This window comes from Amblyraja radiata, chromosome 11 (genome assembly GCF_010909765.2).
Source record: "Amblyraja radiata isolate CabotCenter1 chromosome 11, sAmbRad1.1.pri, whole genome shotgun sequence".
Taxonomy (NCBI): domain Eukaryota; kingdom Metazoa; phylum Chordata; class Chondrichthyes; order Rajiformes; family Rajidae; genus Amblyraja; species Amblyraja radiata.
Genome location: NC_045966.1, coordinates 53,077,913 through 53,099,318, shown reverse-complemented (window position 1 = coordinate 53,099,318; position 21,406 = coordinate 53,077,913). Strand labels below are relative to the sequence as shown.

The 21,406-nt window shown below is 42.4% G+C and overlaps 1 protein-coding gene across 1 annotated transcript in view; it reads right to left on the bottom strand.

Moving 5' to 3' along the window:
* Positions 1-282: 282 nt before the first annotated feature.
* Positions 283-21,406, bottom strand: part of LOC116978643 (slit homolog 3 protein-like) — an 81,554-nt gene continuing 60,430 nt past the window's right edge. Inside the window, exons 19-22 of the mRNA XM_033029928.1 lie at positions 7,347-7,501; positions 5,306-5,591; positions 2,981-3,186; positions 283-663 (exon numbers count right to left, since the gene is read on the bottom strand). Coding sequence (XP_032885819.1) covers positions 422-663; positions 2,981-3,186; positions 5,306-5,591; positions 7,347-7,501 — 889 coding nt within the window. The 3' untranslated portion in view covers positions 283-421. The remainder of the gene's footprint in view (positions 664-2,980; positions 3,187-5,305; positions 5,592-7,346; positions 7,502-21,406) is intronic.

Sequence of the window (21,406 nt, the reverse complement as noted above, 5' to 3'; positions counted from 1 at the left end):
GCATGGAAACCAGAGGTGGGAACAGAGTTTACAATGAAACCAAAAGCCAACTGGTGTTTGGTGATGTTCCCTTTGACATTTTAGGTGTTGCCGATGTTTCAACTTTTTCAAAAGTTCAAACCTCCAATGACATCTTTACAACAACCAAAGGAAGAAGCGTTCTCTGAATTCCTTGGTTAGGTTAATAACATGGTTAAGAAAAACATCTTGCTCAGGGAACACTGTATGATACATATACCCAGGTGATGTGATATATTTAGTAATAACTGAAGAAAATAGTCCTTTTTTAATAATAAAAATAGGTTCTATTTGTTATCTTACAATATATTTCCATTTCTTTTGGTCCACTATGAGAGTTAATGGTCCAGCTCTTGTTGCAGGCGCTTGCTGCTCTTAATCCTTCTTCTCTTGTTTTGGGTCCCTACAAGGAACAATTCCCACAGCCACAGTCAACCACCCGCTCCACATCTTCCACGAAAGAGGAGCCATCTGTGCATTGGAAGACATATTTCCGTCTCTTGCTACGTAGTGGCACACAGCACTCACCATTACCACAGCTCCCTTTGCATTCGAGCCGGGGCACTTTGACTGTGGTCTGGCATGAAGCGTATCCTTGCTGTTTGCGGTAGATATCTCGGATCATTTCCTTTTGACAAAGGAGCTCTGCAAGACAAAATAGGGAAGTCCACATTTGCACATGCCATTTGGTTTAACAAACATGTCTGGCCCTCCCAGGAGATCATGTGGCCTTCAGGGGTGACTACCATTAATCTGCATCCACTATGTATGACTGAGTTCAGTCTGAGGTTGGGATTCATCCACTGATGAGAAGGTGCTGCAGAATAAACTACAACAACTCTTCCCAACCTCGCAGGTCCAAACAGAACTAGCCACAAAGCAAGAAAGGTGGACCTGCCACAACCTTGGGTTTCCCCGAGTGGACTACAAATATCTAAGGCCTAAACAATGGATGATATTGTAATTAAGTAGACTTTGCAGCACAGCAAATGACCATTTGATCCAGCAGGTCTGGATAATGTTGACAATCCCCACGAGTCTCTTTTCACCCTATTAATCTAATTCCTATCGGTGTATTTTGTTCATTTCCACCACACAATTAACCATCTTCCCCTTCATCGGTCTGATAAAGCGTCAACATGAAGCATTAGTTCTCATTCTCTTTCCACAGAGGCTGTCTGACTTGCTGAGTATCTTTCGTACTTGCTGTTTTTATTTTAGGTTTCCAGAATTTGTTCCCTTTAGTTTAAAAAAATCGGATTTCTAGAACAAGTTAGACTTCTCATTCTAATAATGTTTAGTTTAGTTTAGAGATACAGCATGGAAACAGGACCTTTGGCCCACCAGGTCCACGGCAATGATCGATCACCCGTACACAAGTTCTATGTTATCCCAGTTTTGCATCCTACAAAGGCTTCCTAGGGGTAATTTACGGAAGCCAATTAACCTGCAAACCTTTGGAACAAATAATTCCACATTTTTATCTTGTTTTATTTCTGATAGAATTCTTGGAAATTAAGGTGCTAAAGGGATCTAGGAAACTGAAATACATAGTAATTTTGCATAAATAAATGCAAAACAAAGCTTTGGTAGCTGTCAACACAGTGAAAATGATAATGAAGAACCAGCCAATATGTGCTTTCAATAGGCATTGCCCTTAACTAAAATATTCACTAAATGTGTGGAGATGCTGCACGGATGTGAATCAGAGATAAAGAAATTCCAGAACCAATAATCAGAAACTTAACCATAGATACGGATTTAAGGCATTACATCCGGAAGTTTCGTGGAGTAGTTCATACAGGCATAATCACCAATGATAGCAATTTGCAGACTGAATGTTGGTCCTCCACAAAGTGGTTGCCAATGTGTGTTTGGTCCCTCCATTGTAGAGGAGACTACATTGTGGAGATCTGATCTGAATAAATGCCAGTAAATTGCTGCTTTACTGTTTGGAAGAACTGTTTGGGTCCTTGGATAATGGAAGATGTTTCAAGATCTTTTCAGAATGGGCCTAGGAGGACTGGTTGGAATGTAGACTGTTGATGAATGAGATCACCAGGAGTCACTTGATACAACTTCTGAGCAAGAAAGCAAAATGGCCCCCATGGTGGAAATGACATTTTAAAAAGTGAGGCAACTTTTCTTAGAGTGTAATCCTGGAGATGGGATAGGGACCATGTGAAAGGAATAGCAATGATGGTGACTGCTTAGTTGTCCAGTGTGGAAGTGTCTTTAGTGAGAATTTATTGGTCAGGACTCAAAAGCTGGCCATCTACGCAGATGAGCAAACTTAATGAATGTTAATATACTTGTTGCTTACTTAAGGAAAAGCAGTAGAATATGTTCTAAGTGAATATATACTTTATGAAGAATGTTATGATATTTGATAGTTGTTATATTCGCTGCTTTAGTTAATTAAAAAATAAATAAAACTGTCGATACTGGAAATCTGAAATAAAAGCAGAAAAGATTGGCAATATTCAGCAAGTCAGGCCAGCATTTGTGGAAAGAGGACACAACTTAACATTTCAGGGGATGATCTTTCAGATTTCTACAGATGCAGCTTGACCCGCTGAGTATTTCCAGCATTTTCTGTTTTTACTGCTTAGTCGTCTGCAATAAAGAACATCTTAAGACAGACACAAAAAGCTGGAGTAACTCAGCGGGTTAGGCAGCATCTCTGGAGAAAAGGAATCTGTGACATTTTGGGTCTGAAGAAGGGACTCGACCTAAAACGTCACCTATTCCATTTCTCCACAAATGCTGCCTGACCCGCTGAGTTACTCCAGCTTTTTGTGTCTCTCTTCGGTTTAAACCAGTAGCTGCAGTTCCCCCCTACACATTTTGTCTTATTCTAACTTGCGATTTGCCTCACACAAAACAACTGTGGACCCCACATGCACCAGTTGGCCAAAGAAAATGAGCACCATTAGCACTCCAGTCCATCTCATTTTCTTACCTATTTCACAAGTTTCTCCTGTGAAGTTGGTATCACACTCACAGTACGGCTCTCCCTGCCCAGAAATCTTACAACGACCGTGGCCACACTTCAGATTCTGGCAATTGACCGTCAGCTGGTCCTTGTCACAGAACCTGCCGACATAGCCGTCCTTGCACACACAGCGGATGGTGGAATCAGACGCGATGCACGTGCCGTGAACACACCTGGGAAGAGGCACAAGGGAAAATGCAGGCTATAATCTGAATGATGGTTACAAGAACCGAACACAGGGTAAAAAATAACTGAAGTTTCTTCGAGTAGTGGAAGGTGGGATACAATTGAGACAATTCAGCATTTAGGCTTCTTTTAGTTCAGGTTTAGTTTTAGAGATACAACATGGAAAGAGGCAAAGGTAGACAAAAATGCTGGTGAAACTCAGCGGGTGAAGCAGCATCTATGGAGCGAAGGAATAGGTAAACGTTTCAGTCTGAAGAAGGGTCTCGACCCAAAACATCACCCATTCCTTCGCTCCATAGATGCTGCCTCACCCGCTGAGTTTCTCCAGCATTTTTGTCTACCTTCGATTTTTCCAGCATCTGCAGTTCTTTCTTAAACATGGAAAGAGGCACATCAGTCCAGCGAGTCAGCTCCATTCAGTGATCCCCTTACACTACACATTCGGGACAATTTACAAAAGCCAATTAACCTACAAACCTGCATGTCTTTGGAATGTGGGGGGAAACAAGAGCACCCAGAGAAAACCCACGCGGTCACAGGGTGAACGTACAAACCCCGTACAGCTAGCACCCATGGTCAGGGTTGAACCCGGGTCTCTGGTGCTGTAAGGCAGCAATACTGCTGTGCCACTGTGGCACCCTGAATATTTCTAGCATTCATTGCTTTTATATCAAATTGGAAGAGGTGGAAGAGTCTAACAAATAATGTACAGAACTGTACCAGGATGCAAATGAAAAGGTTGAGCAGTGACAGGCTTATTTAAGTGGTTGGCATCCCTGCTGCCTTACAAATCCACAGACCCTGGTTCAACCCTGACTTGTTTGTGTGGAATCTGCATGCTTTGTTTGTGTGGAGTTTGCATGCTTTCCTGGTGACTGGGTGGATTTCCTCCCACATTCCAAAAACCTACTGGTAACTGACTAATTCAAATGACCCCTTGGTGTAGGTGGATAGCCTAAATAATCAAAAGGGGAGTTGATGTACAAGTGATAGAAATGAAGTGGCAAGAGGTGCAGGGAATTAAGAGGGCGGAATAAGACTGATGGCATTGCTTTGTTGGGAGCAGGCATGACCAAGAAGGGCTGAATAACCTCCTTCTGCATTGTGAAAGGTAAGAAACTAAATGGATTAAATATACAGATTTAGAAATTTCTTTGACACCATACAAAGAACAAACAAAATTCCTTGTATTCGATAGGAAAACAGTGCACCAAAATATACTTTGACAGGCTACAAGGTGCATCTTCTAAACTCCATACTGCAAAAAGAAAACCAAAGCATCTGAGAAATAAAAATAATGGATGCTGAGAGGATAAAACTATCAGGAATGACTGGGCAGGTCACAACCTGTGTGGTTTCTCCAGTAGCAAGAATAGCCCAGTTGACAGTCGCCTTGCTTAACAGGGCAGGAATTTCCCACAGCAGATGGCGCTGTTGTTTGCCAACCTACTTAACCATTTGCAAAGCAAGGAGAAATGGCCCCCTCTGTTGGTCAAGAGGTCGTCATGTTGCTATAAAAACCTCAACCTGCTGAAATAATTGACGGCACAAGAATACATCCACTTCCTCACTATTTTAACTGGGAATTTATATGACCATGGCATTTGAAGTAGCCTCCCACAGTTCCAAAAACTACTTGGAAGTGGTCTATGGAACTGATACACTTCAATGTGCTAAATTGTTCAGAAACTATATTATGTACTCTGTATCCTCTTTCCTCTATGTCACAAATAATAATAATAATAATAATAATAATAATAATAATAATAATAATAATAATAATAATAATAATAATAATAATAATATATCTTTATTGTCATTGTACAGAACAACGGACATCTTTTTTCTCCAGAGATGCTGCCTGACCAGCTGATTTACTCCTGCACTTTGTGTCTATATTCGTTATAAACCAGCATCTGCAGTTCCTTTCTACCCATTTCTTTGTTAGCCTGTCAGGTTCCAATTAAAAGAGTCCTGACCTGAAATATCACCCATCCATGTTCTCCAGAGATGCTACCTGACCCGCCGAGTTACTCCAGCACATTGTGTTTTTTTAAAATAAACCAAGCATCTGCACTTAATTGTTTCTACAGATCGTTGACTCACTTGTTGCTGGCGCAGACATCCCGGATCTCCTGGTCACACAGAGATCCCGTCCATCCGGCGTGGCAGTCGCAGGTGACGCTGGACTGATCGATGGAGTGGCACACGCCGTGCCTGCAAATGTTGCAGGAGCGGCACCCTGGGGAGACGCCCAGGGGCATCTGCAGCATGCTCCTGAAGTCCTGCAGCTCGTTGTTGATCCGTACATCGTGAATGCAGCCATGGAAGCCGTTGAGGTTGCGTTCTGGACCCTGGCGGAGTCCTGCCACCCCTGACACCGGAGGGAATCCTGTAACGACAAACAATTGGCACAAGGATAGGGGAGTTTGGCATGGTGCCCTCTGCTGGCTTATTTTTTTCTATTTTGAGATACAGCGCGGAAACAGGCCCTTCGGCCCACTGAGTCCGCATCGACCAGCAATCCCCGCACTTTTACACACACTAGGGACAATTTATATTTGTTACCAAGCCAATTTACTTAAATACCTGTATGTCTTTGGAGTGTGGGAGGAAATCGAAGATCTCAGAGAAAACCCACGCGGTCACGGGGAAAACGTACAAACTCCATACAGACAGCGCCCATAGTCGGGATCGAACACGGGTCTCCGACGCTGCAAGGCAGCAACTCTACCACTGTGCCACTTGGTGAACCAGATGGCGTGGTTGAGGTTAACCTTGACTCAGTGACATCACAGTCAGGAGTCAGAGAGTAATCAGGATGTGCAGCATGGAAATTGATTGATTGATTTTCTATGCAGCATGGAAACAGTCCCTTCAGCCTACCGAGTCCATGCTGACCAATGATCATCCATTCACACTAATTCTATGTTATCCCACTCTCGCATCCACTCACTACATACTAGGAATAATTTATAGAGACCAATAAATCTACAAACCCACACGTCTTTGGGAAACAGGCCCTATGGTCCACAGAGCTGTGTCAATCGTCATCAGCCCATAACACTAATCCAATAAAATGCCTTTTTTAAATTCTCTCGTCATTCTCATCAGTTCCCCCGAGATTCTCCCACTCACTCACACAATGGGACCAATTCACAGTGGCCAAATAACTTACCAATCCACACATCTTCTGGATGTGGGAAGAAATTGGAGCACCCGGAAAAACCCACGCAGACACAGGGGGAATGTTAAAACTCTAAAGACTGGGGATTGAATCCCTTACCACCCCACCCCCTACTCCACCACCCGCAGATTCTTGATTAAATTGGCAAAGTTGACTCTTTAGTACAACCCATTCACTATAACAAGCCTTTGGCATGAAATGACATGTTAAGGCCAATCCATCCTCGCAGGAGGATTTTCTCATGTAAAATCTGACGGGGTCTCCCAGGTGCTCTGACCAATCTTTAACCCTGACACTAGAGATGAAGTAAAGCAGTGTGGACCAGGGAATGAGTGTAAGTGGGTCAATTGAACAATGTCAGTGATGCAGCTGTCATGGTAACAAGCTTCATATATGTTCAACTCAGTTTACATCATAACTGCTAAAAGCAGTAAATTAAGCAGTGTTTCATTGCTATTAGTTGGTGTTGGCTAGCTACTGGGCTTATAACATTGTGCCAGTGACTGCATTTCAGGAATACTTTGTCAGCTGTATGTGACTTTGAGGCTTTAGAAGGTGCAATGCTAATTCAAGTCTCTTGCTTTCTTGAATGGACAGATTTGTTTGGAGACAAACGACGGAGATTGCTTGAAAAATCAACTGGGAAGTTGACATTTTAAACACATCTGTCAGAAGAAAGGTTACTGGAAATAAACCGTAGGAGTCAAGAGGGAACTAACTGCATTTGTGCAAAGTAATCTTTTGTCCATGTATGAATAGGAATAGAACTGAATGAAACTTGCAACGAGGGGTGAGGAAGTCAAGGAGTCTTACAGCCTGGAAACAGGCCCTTCAGCCCAACTTGCCCAAGCTGACCAACATGCCTCATCTACTCTAGTCCCACTTATCTGCATTTGGCCCATATGTTTCTTAAACATTGTGATAGTAATGGAGATAAATGAAATGTGGCAACAAACTCACCTCCAATGTAGAGGGGGGAGTTCTGGCTCAGAGTCGGCTGCTTCTGGAGTTTGCCCAGACTCCTGGGAGTACCTTTGTCCACCACCAGAATGAGAGATTGGTTCATCATCATCAGCTCGACAGTGTGGTACTGCCCATCATTGATTGTCTCCACACTGCACACACAGGAAGGGGAAAAGAACACAAAACAGAATGAGGCTTGCGACAGAAACATCTCTCGGATGCAAGGTGAAGTGTGAAGTACTCCTTTCCATTTGAATTTAAAGCTATGCACTCACAGAGGGATAGTACTCCAGTAATACATTGCCCATGTTAAGGTGCTGGGCAAAAGTGCACACACAGCTCATGTTAAGTCGCTATCTAAATGCTGCTCTGCCAGATGGTTCCACTTTATGGATAGCATTAGAGGGTGATTTGACCACAGGCAACCTGGCAGCATGAGGGTGTAATAGCGGTGAAATGCTTAATGATGATTTATATTTCTAGTTTAGTTTAGTAATACAGCGCGGAAACAGGCCCTTCGACCAACCGAGTCTGCACCAACCAGTGATCAAACCCAATTAGCCTGTCAAACTTGTCAGACTTTGGAGCATGAGAGGAAACCAGAGTACCGGGGGAAAACCCACGCAGTTACAGAGAGAACGTGAAAACTCCGTACAGACAGTGGCCATAGTCTCTGGTGCGGCAAGGCAGCAACTCTACCGCTAAGCCACCATGCTGCCCCTTTTATGCATCATTCAAATTTTGTTGATCAGGAAACTGTTTTCTACTTTAAACTCTTGGCAATACAGCAATCTGGACAAGAAATTGTGCTTTTGTGGATTAGATGATTTAGGGAGCAGGAGAGAGTGTTCATGGACAATAAGACAGGTAACCCTCTTTATTGCAGACCACTGGTGAGGGGGTGGGGGGGGGGGGGTGGGAATGATATCCGTTATTGCCAATTGTCCACTATAACTGAGTAAGGGACTTCCTCCAACTACCAAGAGGTCACTCGGTGAAACAATGAATTGTTTTCAAATACAAAGTTCTTTTTAATAGTTAAAAACATATGTTTGTTACAGCAAGCAAAAAATATTAAAGGCTGTTTGTTGCATTGTTTAGTAGAGTATCATTGCACAAGTGTTGATCGAAGCAATTGCTTGTCAATTTTATGACCCCTGCAGTGCAACTAGTAGTTTGTGTTCTTACAGAGACAGTGGAGTCTGATTACTGTGGGGAGGCTCCATCTGCTATAACTCAACTCCGTTATAAAGAGGTCTGTATATACAAGAGTAGACTGTATAATCGAAATGGGAGAGAACTTGGAGAAAGCTGCAAGTTTGGACAGGCTGAGGGGGACTGTAGAAGTTTGGTTCTGTGACCCATGATCCAATGCAAGTTGGTGGAACTGCACCTCAACTTCTGGACTCGATATCTAGTTCCCCAGCTTTAAGTAGCCTGCTTTCTCAATTGGTATCAGAACTGGCCATTCCTTCTATTATTTCATCTGTGATATTGGCTCAGTTTTTTTCTCTCCAGCAGAGCTTGACTTACAGGTCATGTCCCACAGCCCTATAATTATCAATATAAAACACACGCAAAGAAACAAAGCAAAGAAGCAAAGTCTGAAGAAGGGTCTCGACCTGAAACGTCACCCACAAAGAGCATTTTGTTGTCTCTTAATGCATTTCGTTGTCTCTGTACTGTACACGGACAATGACAATTAAAGTTGAATCTGAATCTGAATTCCTTCTATCCAGAGATGTTGCCTGTCCTGCTGAGTTACTCCAGCATTTTGTGTGTATCTTCAGTGTAAACCAGCATCTGCAGATTATCCTAAACATAATCATCCGTTTGATGTGATCGTACCCAATCAGACATATCCTTTTTGTCCTATCCATCTCTCCCTCACTTTCTCTGCAACTTAAAATGAATCTCTATTTTCCAGTTCTGACAAACGACCCCTCCACAGATGGTGACACAAAGAACTGCAGATGCTGGTTAACATACAAAAGGACATAAAGTGCTGGAGTAATTTGGCAGGTCAGGCAGTGTCTCTGGAGAACATGGATAGGCAACGTTTCAGGTCATTTCTGGTCGGGTTTTGGGTCTGAAACGTCATCTCTCCATATTCTCCAGAGATCCTCCTGGCCTGCTGAGTTACTCCAGCACTTTGTATCCTCCACCGATGCTACATGACCTGCTGTGTGTTTCCTGTTTTTGTTTTAGATATCTTGTCTCCGCAGTTTTTCTTTGCTTTCATTTATAATGATCCCTACCAAATACTTCAATTGGCTTATGAATGACTGGAGAACACAGATGGAATATGTGAAGTCAACATAAGAGGCACTTAGAACATATACTGTCAGACCATATTGAAACATGCTGGTTTATTATCAAATGTAGAACAGTATTGATGCAATCCTCAATGTGAGATCCTGTGATCGTGACTTGATTAACATTTGGATCTGAGGGATTATCTAGAGCCAACAAAAAACTTGTAACATGCAGCAAGCAGCAACACCCTTGGGCAATTAGAGATTTCTAGCCTAACTACACACTAGTGTCTTGTGATTTTGCTGATTTACAGCCGCGTTATTCACTTTTACTGAGCTTACACAGATGTGAGAGGTGGAAAGACTGCCAAACTTAGCCAGCATCGCAAAACTCCAAGCAAATAGCTCCACAGAGTGACATAAGGTTTGTTTTGAAGAGCCTTTGATTAATCTAAACATTTGGACAGAAGTTCCCCGTTTTTCAATGCACATATTTCCGATTCCCACAGATAGTTTAAAGATTTCACTGTCTTGTGCAGACGGAGTCCGTTTTTGGAATTCCTGATAAATCTCCATGTTCGCAGACAGACAGAGACAGTGGCTTGGCACTGGATGAAGGGGAGGCAACCAATATCTTCTGTCTTTATTTTATTGCATTCAACCTGACATCATGACAGACGCCAAGCAGCATATCCTTCCCTGCTGAGCCGTTAAACCTGCTGCCTAAGCTTTTCAAGTCACTGGCTTTTCACAGAATATACAACCATATTACATCAAGCGCCCACTCAAACCAATCATTGGTTCGGGATAACATTTTGAAAACAAACATTGTTTGCTTTCAAGCTCTGCCTTGTGTTTGTTTTACGGGTCATCAGACATAATATGCTGCTCCTGTGGAAAAGTTTTAAAATATTACTGAAGGACAATTTCCAGTCATTCTCAGCAACTCCTTGAACTAATGTGCAAAGATATTTGACAGTACAACAATGAGTGGGTTCAATCCTCGACTGATGGTGAGATTTTCAGCAGACAACATCTGGGGCAGTTCAGGGTCAGTTGTATCCACCAATGCTGCGTCACATTTGAGGATATAGTGGTTATTTCACTGGGCCAGGCATGTAGACATTTGTATAAAACACCAGATATTCAAATTTTAATCTGCCAGCTGGAGATTTTAAATTTGGTTAATAAAATAAAAGCTGGTCTCAGGAACCATGGCTCTGTTGGGATTATTGTAAAAGTCCATCTGCCAAGCTACAGTAATTATTCAATCTGCTCTGTGTACGACTACAAAACTCAGCACTGTCGTTGATTGCTCTCAGAAAAGACCTGGCATGCCACTTGGTTCAAATGCAATTAGTGATGACCAATAACTCAGGGAACCTTGTCTTTAACTGCACATGAGATTTATCCATCTTATCCATGTCAGCCAAGAAAAACACTATAAGGTGAATCACACTTCTCAGTGCCTGGTCTATAGCTGTGTAGACTCCAGTACACGAAGTGAACACCAAAGACCATGTTAAATGGGATGAGAATTTCCCAACTTCATATCCTTTTAGGGAATGGCCTTGGATTTACAGTATTCCCTTAATTAGTCCTCTTCTAAGGGAAATAATTACTTGTTACTTACTCTACCCAGGACTCTCATAACTCCCATGTCTAAAAGCCTTTCACTGTACCTTGTTACAGGTGACAATAGTAAACTAAACTGGTAAAGAAAAAACATCAGTCTAGCAATTTTCTTCCCATAATTAAAATCTTCCAGTTCTGAAAGGATTCTTGTAAATCTTTACCATCATTTCCCCAGTATATTGGGCTACAGCTTTATACAATATTCAAGCTATGGTCCAAGTAATGTTTTAATTTGTTCTGACTTGACTTCCTTGCTATTATACTCAATTTCTCCACTAATAAAGGCACCAGTCATATATGCTTTCCTAACCATCTTATCTACGTGTCTTGCAGCTTTTAGATACCTGTTGACATGCACCCAACAGCCATTTGCTCCACTCATCATTGCATATTACCATTGTTTCACGCTTTTATTTTCTTCGCTGAATAGAAAACATACTTCTCTGGAGTACATTCCATTTGCCATGTTTCTAACATTAGTTTTTTAAAATCATTGATTTGTGCTCAGTTTCAGTATCATTTGCAGACTTCTTAATCACAGCTCATGTTGGAATTTAAATGACTAAAAGTAAGGAACTTAGTGCACAGTAGGGAACGGTCTTCCAGTCATTGTGTCCCCATCAAACACCCATCAGCTATGATTCTTTGCTCCTATTGCTGAGTGGGTTTTGGATCGCCCTCAAATTGCTTGCTTTTCAGTCAGTGGGACCTCAGCTAAGTGTTGTCCTAAGATCCAGCCAGACCACATCTAAAGTCCTACACTTATTGACTCAACTTGTTACTTTCTCCAATAAATGAATTTAAGTTATCAAACAAGAATTTCCCTTAGCAATACTATATGCTGATCTTCTCACAGAAATAATTTGTGAATGAAAAAATGTTCTGCTCTCCTGTGCTGGGACATTATGTAATTGACTGTTCCTTTGCCAATAGTCTGTTGGTCCACCTGAGGAAGCAACTAGTGAGAGCCAAGTTTATCCCTTCCCCTCCAGTTATCTCCCAGCACAAGATGTACTGGCAGAAGATGAGTTTCCATTTTGGACGATATTAGCAACTCTTGAGGAGCTGACCAGGGTAAGAGTGCAAGTCTAATAAGCCAGCAAGCAACACTGTCATGGAGATGTGAAAAATGCTCCTGACAGCAGCACCGTTATAAGGCTGTCATCACACACTTGCATACAGAAACAGCATAATTGATGAGTTTGCAGTCACATTATGGGAAGCTCGTCCTACATGCTGATCTACTAAACCACTGAACACTGGAACCTTTATGGGCAGAAAGAGGCAGTGTGAAGTTGGCTAATCACACATCTATCCTGTGGTAATCCTCCAGTGCCACATCTACCCTGTGGCTGATGAGAGTTCCCTTCGAGTATTTAAACTGTTATCAACTGAGTGAGTTGAATGACTTTTTAGAGTACTTTGTCAAGCACATTGTTTTATGTCTGGAGATACACATACAGCAGACCTTTTCCTGAGGACATTCATGAACCAGATAAGATTTAATGGTAATCATGTGGTTTCAAGCTCATTATTGTTGATCTTACTTTTGTTTGTAATGTTTAGAGCCAGGATGTTTAGGCACTAAAAAACTGAAATAGGCAGGCAAAAAGGCATAATAAAATTATTTAAAAAAGGCACATGTATTTCCACCACCAAAATATGGTTAAAAATGATAATATAAGGATATACTACATTAAATTACCAAAGTTGCCAGGTTGCACATAATTACTAGCATTTTTTTCAAATTATCTGGTGATAAGCTGTGCCATCTGTCAGACAGAATATGCTTCAGTTGTGAAAAACATGTCTCTACCTCAGCTGAGGTCACTGGTGCATACCCGAAACAAGCATTACAACTACCTTTGAGAACTTTAGCTATGTTTTGTATTTCTTCAAGATTTTTGTTAGCTAAAATCACTCTCACATTTTCCTTGTATGTCTTTACCTACATCGCCAGGAATTTAACGAATATCGTCAGTTACTTTGTTGAAAACCTGCAAGTTATTCACTAATGTTTTGCCACATTTCTCAAGGGAAGTGATAGCTTGTGGGAAGTTTGCAAAATTAGAGGCAATAAACACAAGATCGCGGTGGAGGGACTTTTTCTGCATGATTTCACTGACGATCCTGACTGCAGCAGATTCTTCTTCTTCAAAACAGTTGATGATTTATTTTATCTTTTCAAAATTTGCAGCATAGTGGAATATAGCAGAGAGTCATGTACCTCACCTGTCAAAACGAGCTGAGGATGTAGCGGAATATCAGGTGCCATTTCCATGAACAACTGCACACATGACAGTGCTTTGAGGAAAGTTTTCTTGACGTTGGAAACTAGGCGATCAACATTTGGAATCAAGCTACGTATGTGCTTGGCAATTCTATGAAGTCCTTGAGCTAAGCATGCCAAATGCAACATTTCGGTGAATAAAACTTTCAGAGCATGAGCAGCTTTTTTCATGTACGAAGCTGCATCAGTCACAAACAGAAGAACATTCTCGTGTTTTATACCTACTGGCCAAAATACAGCAAGTGAAGATGTAAACAACTGAGCAATAGTTGAGCTGTTTGACCTCCAATACTTCTGGTCAACAAATACTCCTTTGATGGTTGACCTGCCTCCAGTGTACCAATGACTACATTGATAACATATCTCCCCACAGCATAGGTTGTCTCATCTATTGAGATCCATAGTTTGTTGCATGCAACTTCAACTCTAAATTTCTGCAAAACAATGTTGAAGTTGCTGTCAACATATTTTTTCTGTAATGATGACTCGCTTGGTATATGTTCCTCTGTGCATTTCTTTAAAAAAACCTCTAAGAGATTTGTTTTCCAATTTCCACAGTGGAATCCAGCATCAATGAATGCCTTGTACAGATCACTCGAAAACTCAGATTTTTGACTGGAGCCAGCAGTAAATGTAGTGAGGGGACAAGCTTGGGGGTATTTCACTTAGGTAGTCCACACCCCAGCGGTATCAACATTGACTTCTCTCATTTTAGATAGCCCTTCTCTTCTCCCTCCTCCCCCTTCCCAATTCTCCTTCTAATCCTACTGTCTCCGCCTCTTCCTTTCTTTTTCCCGCCCCCCCCAGAAGGGTCTCAACCCGAAACGTCGCCTATTCCTTCTCTCCATAGATGCTGCCTCACCCGCTGAGTTTCTCCAGCATTTTTGTCTACCTTCAGTTTTTTCCAGCATCTGCAGTTCTTTCTTAGATAGATCTTGGAGAAGACTGAACCAGTGGGCAGCAGCACGAACGAATGAATGACCGACAGTGGCGTCCCCGGTGTTGGAAATTTTCTTGTAAATTATACAACGTTAACCCGTTAATAATAACTTATTAATATTAACATGTTAACATAGAAAACGTAATTGTAATCATGGTTCAACTAGAGAAAATAGGACGACCTTTTAGTAAAATGGCAAAAAAAGGCTGATTTAGGCACTCGATTGTGAAAAGGGCATTATCCTGGTGAAATCATCAAAAAAGGTATGAAAAGGCACATGGCATTTATGGCAAAATCCTGGCTCTAATAATGTTCAAGAGAAACCCTAGATATAGATGTCCATCCTGAAATTTCCCCGCAGCATTGAAAACTGCTTCTCTGTCAGATATACCATTTTCTGGATAAGGTGTCAAACATGATGCAATGCAGATGGTTTTGAAATCTGCTTCTTCTACACTTCTCATTCAAAGCATTCTCACCTTTGAATTGAATCTTTCACTTAAGAGTTATTTACACCTAATGTATTGAATTGAATTGAATCCTTTATTTGTCATTCAGACCTTTCGGTCTGAACGAAATGTGTACATTCAGAACCTTTCTCCCAGGATGGAATGTCAAAAGACTAGAGAGTACAACTTTAAGATGAGAGTGGCTAAGTTTAAAGGTGAATGTGTGGGGGCAAGATTTTTATGCAAAGAGTGGTGGGCGCCTGAAATGGCTGCCAGGGATGGTGGTGGAGGCAAACACCACATTTCAGAGGCTTTTAGATAGGCACATGGATTTACAGGGAATGGAGGGATATGGATCATATGTGAGCCGTGGAGATCAGTTTAACTTGGCATTGTGTTCGGCATGGACATTGTGGGCTGAACAGCCTGTTGCTGTGCAGTACTGTTCTATGTTCTAAGTGTGAGTATTACAGTTTGTAAATAAGAATGGAGTTGGGATGGTGATGGTGTGGTGGAATATTGGCTGGAGATTTGACCGACGCAAGGGTGGAAAATCGCATCTTCCTCTGTATGAGATCACAGCTAAGCCTAGAGTTTTGAACGGGGAACACATTTCCAAGAATCATAAAAGGACATCAAAGGGAAAAAAATTATGGCTTTTCTGGGAGGTGAACTAGAATTGATTAGGATACCATCCTTCCGGAAAGAGATCAAAGACCAACCCAAGGTCAAATTCCTATAGAAGCCTAATGTGATCACCTTGGGCCTGCAAGAAGCTATTCTGTATGAGTAGACTGTATAATTGGTACAGTCGCTGCACTTTTATTTGGAATAATAAATTTACAATTGGACCACATGTTTGATGCAGACTACAGAGAATCACTTACATACGTTTAAAGAGATCTACTTAAAAATGGATGTAAAAAAATCCCGTGGCCTTATTTCAAAGAAGAACAGGAGGTATTATTCCCCATGTCCTGATCAATACTTATCCTCACTCAATATTATTAGAAACAGATTCCGTGAGCCATATCAAATTGTTGCTTGTGCGAGCATGCTGTGTGCAAATTGGCTGCTGTGCATTCTGCATTGCAACAGTGACTACAATTCAAAAGGACTTTGGCTTCAAAGCACTTTGAACATCCTTCAAGTCTCTTTTAAATAAAAATAAATGCTCAAGGTCTTGTCCCCTACCAGATTTTAAGAAAACTGGCCAAACATATTTTCAGGCAGACACAAAATGATGGAGTAGCTCAGCAGGACAGCAGCATCTCTGGATAGAAGGAATGGGTGACATTTCGGGTCTCGACCCTTCTTCTGAAGAAGTCCGAAGAAGGGTCTCGACCCGAAACATCACCCATGGTCTGAAGAAGGTTCTTGACCCAAAACCTCACCCATTCCTTCTCTCCACAGATACTACCTGACCCGCTGAGTTACTCCAGGATTTTCTGTCTATCTTCGGTTTAAAACTGCATCTGCAGTTCCTTCCTACATATTTTCAGGCAGACTCTGTTCCCTTTTAATAAAAATATGCGTTTCCATCAGTCAGATGTACACAGTCCATACATGTTGAATCCAAAAATTGATTTAATTTTAGTTTTAAGATAGTTTTTAACCTATTTTACACCTCAATCGCAGTTTCACAATTATCATGCAGCTGCCAATATTGTTATATTCAATCAATGTTACATATACAGGTTATGCCAAATGACCCACAGTCACAACATTAGGTTTCTGCCTAACATTGTAGCCGTGCTAATTTTACTAATGGCCAATAAGGATTTACTTCTCTGAGCTGCTTTCAATTATTATTTTTTTTAGAAATTTCTACTTTACGTGTAATAAATTGATGATGATTTAGATAGACTTCAGATTTATATTAATAGAGCACTTCATCATTGTCCGCAGTTCACCATACTTCAGACAGAATGAATTCCCTTCTAGGCTGTGTGGCTTTAGTTATAAAGAAAATAATGTGGTGAGTTGGTATATAATATAATTCCACAAAGTGAAAAGTGACAAAAGGTCAGCCAATTTGCTCTTGGTAATACTGGTTGAAGGAACAATATGGGCCAGGATAGTAGATGTAATTCCCTCACTTCTTCGAATATAACTTCAGGATTGTTAACTCCATCTTGAACCTCCAGAGTAGTCAGACCTCATATCATGTAAAGAATGACAACTATGAGAACTTAGCACTTCAGCCACACTATATGGATTGTCCTGAAGCCCACTATTTGATTCAAAGGCCCATTGTTACTAACAAAATATGTGGGTGACATTGCAGAGCACAGATATGCTGCCATGGCACTGGAGAGCTTGAATCAATGTACTAAATACAATTATCAATATCAATAGTATTCTGATCTCTACAAAGCTGAGGCCACGCTCCAACTCACGGACACCTCCTCCTTCTTATCCCTGGACCATGACCCCACTGATGAGCACCAGGTCACTATCTCTAGCACCATCACTGACTTCATGAACTCTGGCTCCCTGCCCTCCCAAGCCTCCAACCTCATTGTTCCCCAGTCCCGCATGCCCCGATTTTACCTTGTCCCCAAAATCCACAAACCTGACTGTCCTGGTAGACCCATTGTTTCTGCCTGTTCGTGCCCTACCGAACTTATTTCCACATACCTCGACTCCATCTCCCACCAGGAGGGTCTCAAAGCCCTCCGGTTCTTCCTCGACTGGAGAACTAACCAATCCCCGTCTACAGATACTCTCCTCTGCCTAGCGGAGCTAGTCCTTACACTTAAAAACTTTTTGTTTGACTCCTCCCATTTCCTCCAAATACAAGGCATAGCTATAGGCACATGCATGGGCCCCAGCTATGCCTGCCTCTTTGTAGGGTACGTCAAACAATCCTTGTTTGAGACGTACCCGGGCCCCATCCCCGACCTCTACCTCCACTACATCGATGATTGCATTGGTGCTACCTCCTGCAACCACACACAACTCACTGACTTCATCAACTTCACACTAACTTCCATACGGCACCCAAATAGACCGGGACCATTTCCGACATTTCTCTACCATTTCTTGACCTCACTATCTCCATCGCAGGTGATAGGCTTCTGACAGACATCCACTATAAACCCACTGACTCCCATGGCTATCTAGACTACACTACTTCCCACTCTGCTTCCTGTAAGGACTCCATCCCCTACTCCCAATTCCTCCGTCTACGCCGCATCTGCTCCCAGGATGAGGTGTTCCACACCAGGACATCGGAAATGTCCTCAATCTTCAGGGAACGGGGGTTCCCCTCCCCTACGATAGATGAGGCTCTCACCAGGGTCTCTTCAATACCCCACAACACTGCTCTCTCTCCCCCCCACAAGGAACAAGGGCAGAGTCCCCCTAGTCCTCACCTTTCACCCCACTAGCCATCACATACAACAAATAATCCTCCGTCATTTTTGCCACCTCCAACGTGACCCCACCACTCGCCACATCTTCCCATCTCCCCCTGTCTGCTTTCCGCAAAGACCGCTCCCTCCGTAACTCGCTGGTCAATTCTTCCCTTCCCACCCGCACCACCCCCTCCCCGGGCACTTTCCCTTGCAACCGCAGGAGATGCTACACTTGTCACTTTACCTCCCCCCTCGACTCCATTCAAGGACCCAAGCAGTCGTTCCAGGTGCGACAGAGGTTCACCTGCACGTCCTCCAACCTCATCTATTGCATCCGCTGCTCTAGATGTCAGCTGATCTACATCGGTGAGACCAAGCGTAGACTTGCCGATCGTTACGCCGAACACCTCCGCTCGGTCCGCATTAACCAACCTGATCTCCCGGTGGCTCAGCACTTCAACTCACCCTCCCATTCCGAATCCGACCTTTCTGTCCTGGACCACCTCCATGACCAGAGTGAGCACCACCAGAAATTGGAGGAGCAGCACCTCATATTCCGCTTGGGCAGTCTGCACCCCAGCGGCTTGAACATTTACTTATCCAATTTCCGGTAGCCCTTGCTGTCTCCTCCCCTTCTCAGCTCTCCCTCAGCCCTCTGGCTCCTCCTCTTCCTTTCTTCTTCCCGCCCCCCCCACCCTACATCAGTCTGAAGAAGGGTTTTGGCCCGAAACATTGCCTATTTCCTTTGCCCCATAGATGCTGCCTCACCCGCTGAGTTTCTCCAGCACTTTTGTCTACCCTCAATAGTATTATCAACAGCATTAGTAATAGTATTATCAATACTAAACCAGAGCAGAGTGGAGTAAACCTACGCAAGGTTAAACCTCATAGAGTAATACATGGCTAGATTCTAGCAACACATCACCAAACTGTTCACACCATTACCGAAAAAGAGTGTGTCCGTTAAACATGGATCATCTTATACAATTAAGGAGTAAACCACTTGAGTGTGAATAGATAAGAACAAATTTAATGCTGGTAATTTAATAGTTTCAGGATGACAGTGACCCTTTACATGGTGCTTGACGGAAGTAAACCGTTTGGTTTTGTTTTGTTTATTTTTGTAATGTGTACCGAGGTACAGTGAAAAGCTGCTGTTTGTGTGCAATCCAGTCAAAGAAAAGGCTATACATGAATACAATCAAACTACCCGCAAAGCATAGATAAAGGATAAAGGGTACAGCATTTGTGCAAAATATAACACTGAAGCCCGATTAAGTCTAATTAAAGATAGTTTAAAGATCTCAAATGAAGTAGATAGGAGCATAGGAGCACACTGCACCTTCATGTCAGAACATTGGAGACAATGGAGCATTGAACAAAACTCAATGCAAAATCTTTAGAGATACAGCATGGAAACAGACCCTTTGGCCCACCGAGTCCGCTCCGACCACCGATCATCCCATAGTGTTAAAGAATCATACACAACTCTGAAGAACTCTGTATATACCTGCAAGTAATTATTCAATGTAACCTTTCATTGCCGTTTCCCAATAATAAATGTAAGCATTTACTTAAATTGAAAATAACCTTTTCACATGAAACTGGGTGTCCTAATGAAATGAAAAGCTTTCTCAAACCTGCCTTTTGGGAGCTGTTTATTTAAGATATATGCTTTAGCTCGGGGAAATCTGATATCTGATTGCTTTTCTTCCAGCTCTGATTTAATTTTACTCAGATATTTAAGCCATGCATCATCTCTCTCAGTGTGCTAATAAGATAATGGTGTGACATTTAATAAAAGGGTAATACATTATCCGATGGAATTAATATCAGCAGCAAGGGTTCAGAACACATATGGAACTATTAATCTTATGGTAATGAGCCACCATTGTGAATGATGACCTCCTTCTTTATCAATATAATTAGAACTCGTGCAGCATTTGCCCTGTTCCGTGCCTACAGATGTGGACAATCCATGAAAGCCAGCTCATCAAGCAGTGAATGGCTGTCATTGCTAATCGATTGATGAGGGCAGATGTCCGTGCAAAGTGTCACCTTTGAGCCAACTCCTGCATAATGAGCAGAACTGATATAATTGATACTAATGGGATGCTTGCATAGTGTTGCACATAGTATTATATTTGCATGCAGCACCTTTATGTATAAATATTATAAATGTGCTGATTCTTTTAGTTTAACAATATTTTGGACACATTTGCAAAATATGTTTAACATCAGAAAGCGCTTAGTTTCAGCATTCATATCCACCTGTGATTTTGAATCTATTAACATCATAAGGCTTTCTTCCTTGTGGCAGGAGGAATACACAGTATTGTGTTGTGCATCAGGAGATACTTGGGTGAACCTGTGCCGAGCAGGCTAGAGAATGCCTAAATTTAAGGGTCCACTACCACAACATCTAACCTTTGTACACTACTGAATAGTCCCTACAATAGAGAAAGGCCTTTATGTGTACTCTTTGCCAATGAGGAATGCTCATAGCCACTCGAGTTAGGGCTGGCTCACGTGTGGTTTTGGGGCAAGTGGCTGGGACATAGGGATCAGGGTTTAGAATTAAGAATAAGGGTGAGGGTTTACAATTGAGGATGGGCAAAGTTATTGTTGGTGGAGGAATTGGTATCGGGATGGAAGGAGGGTCAGCTGCTAGGCTTTACTGAGTGGGGAGATTGCCAGTGGGGTTGGAGGGGGTGGGAGGAGATGGTGGGGTGGGACGGGGTAGGTTTGGGCTAATTTGATGGAGGAGAGAATCACATTGATTGATTGGAAATGAAGGGAGGCAGGGCAGCTGTGGGATGGTGAGATTGGTGGCTGGCTCTGTGCAGATCAGCAGATCAGACAGGGCAGGTACATGGTTAGGTAAACTGGGGGCTAAAGGGAGGCACATCTCCATGCCCAACCCCATGTCCAACTTGAACCTTAGAGTGAGGTGAAGGCTTGCTTCTACATGAGAAACCTCTCCCTTCTGCAAGGTACACACATCTGTGCTGAAGTGCAGCATGTATCACATAGAGATTTGCTACTCACATCTGGATGTCAATGTTTGGGCATCCAATTTTCAGATGCACAGAGAACATGAGGAAGGCTGTGAACACCTTGCAACTTGAT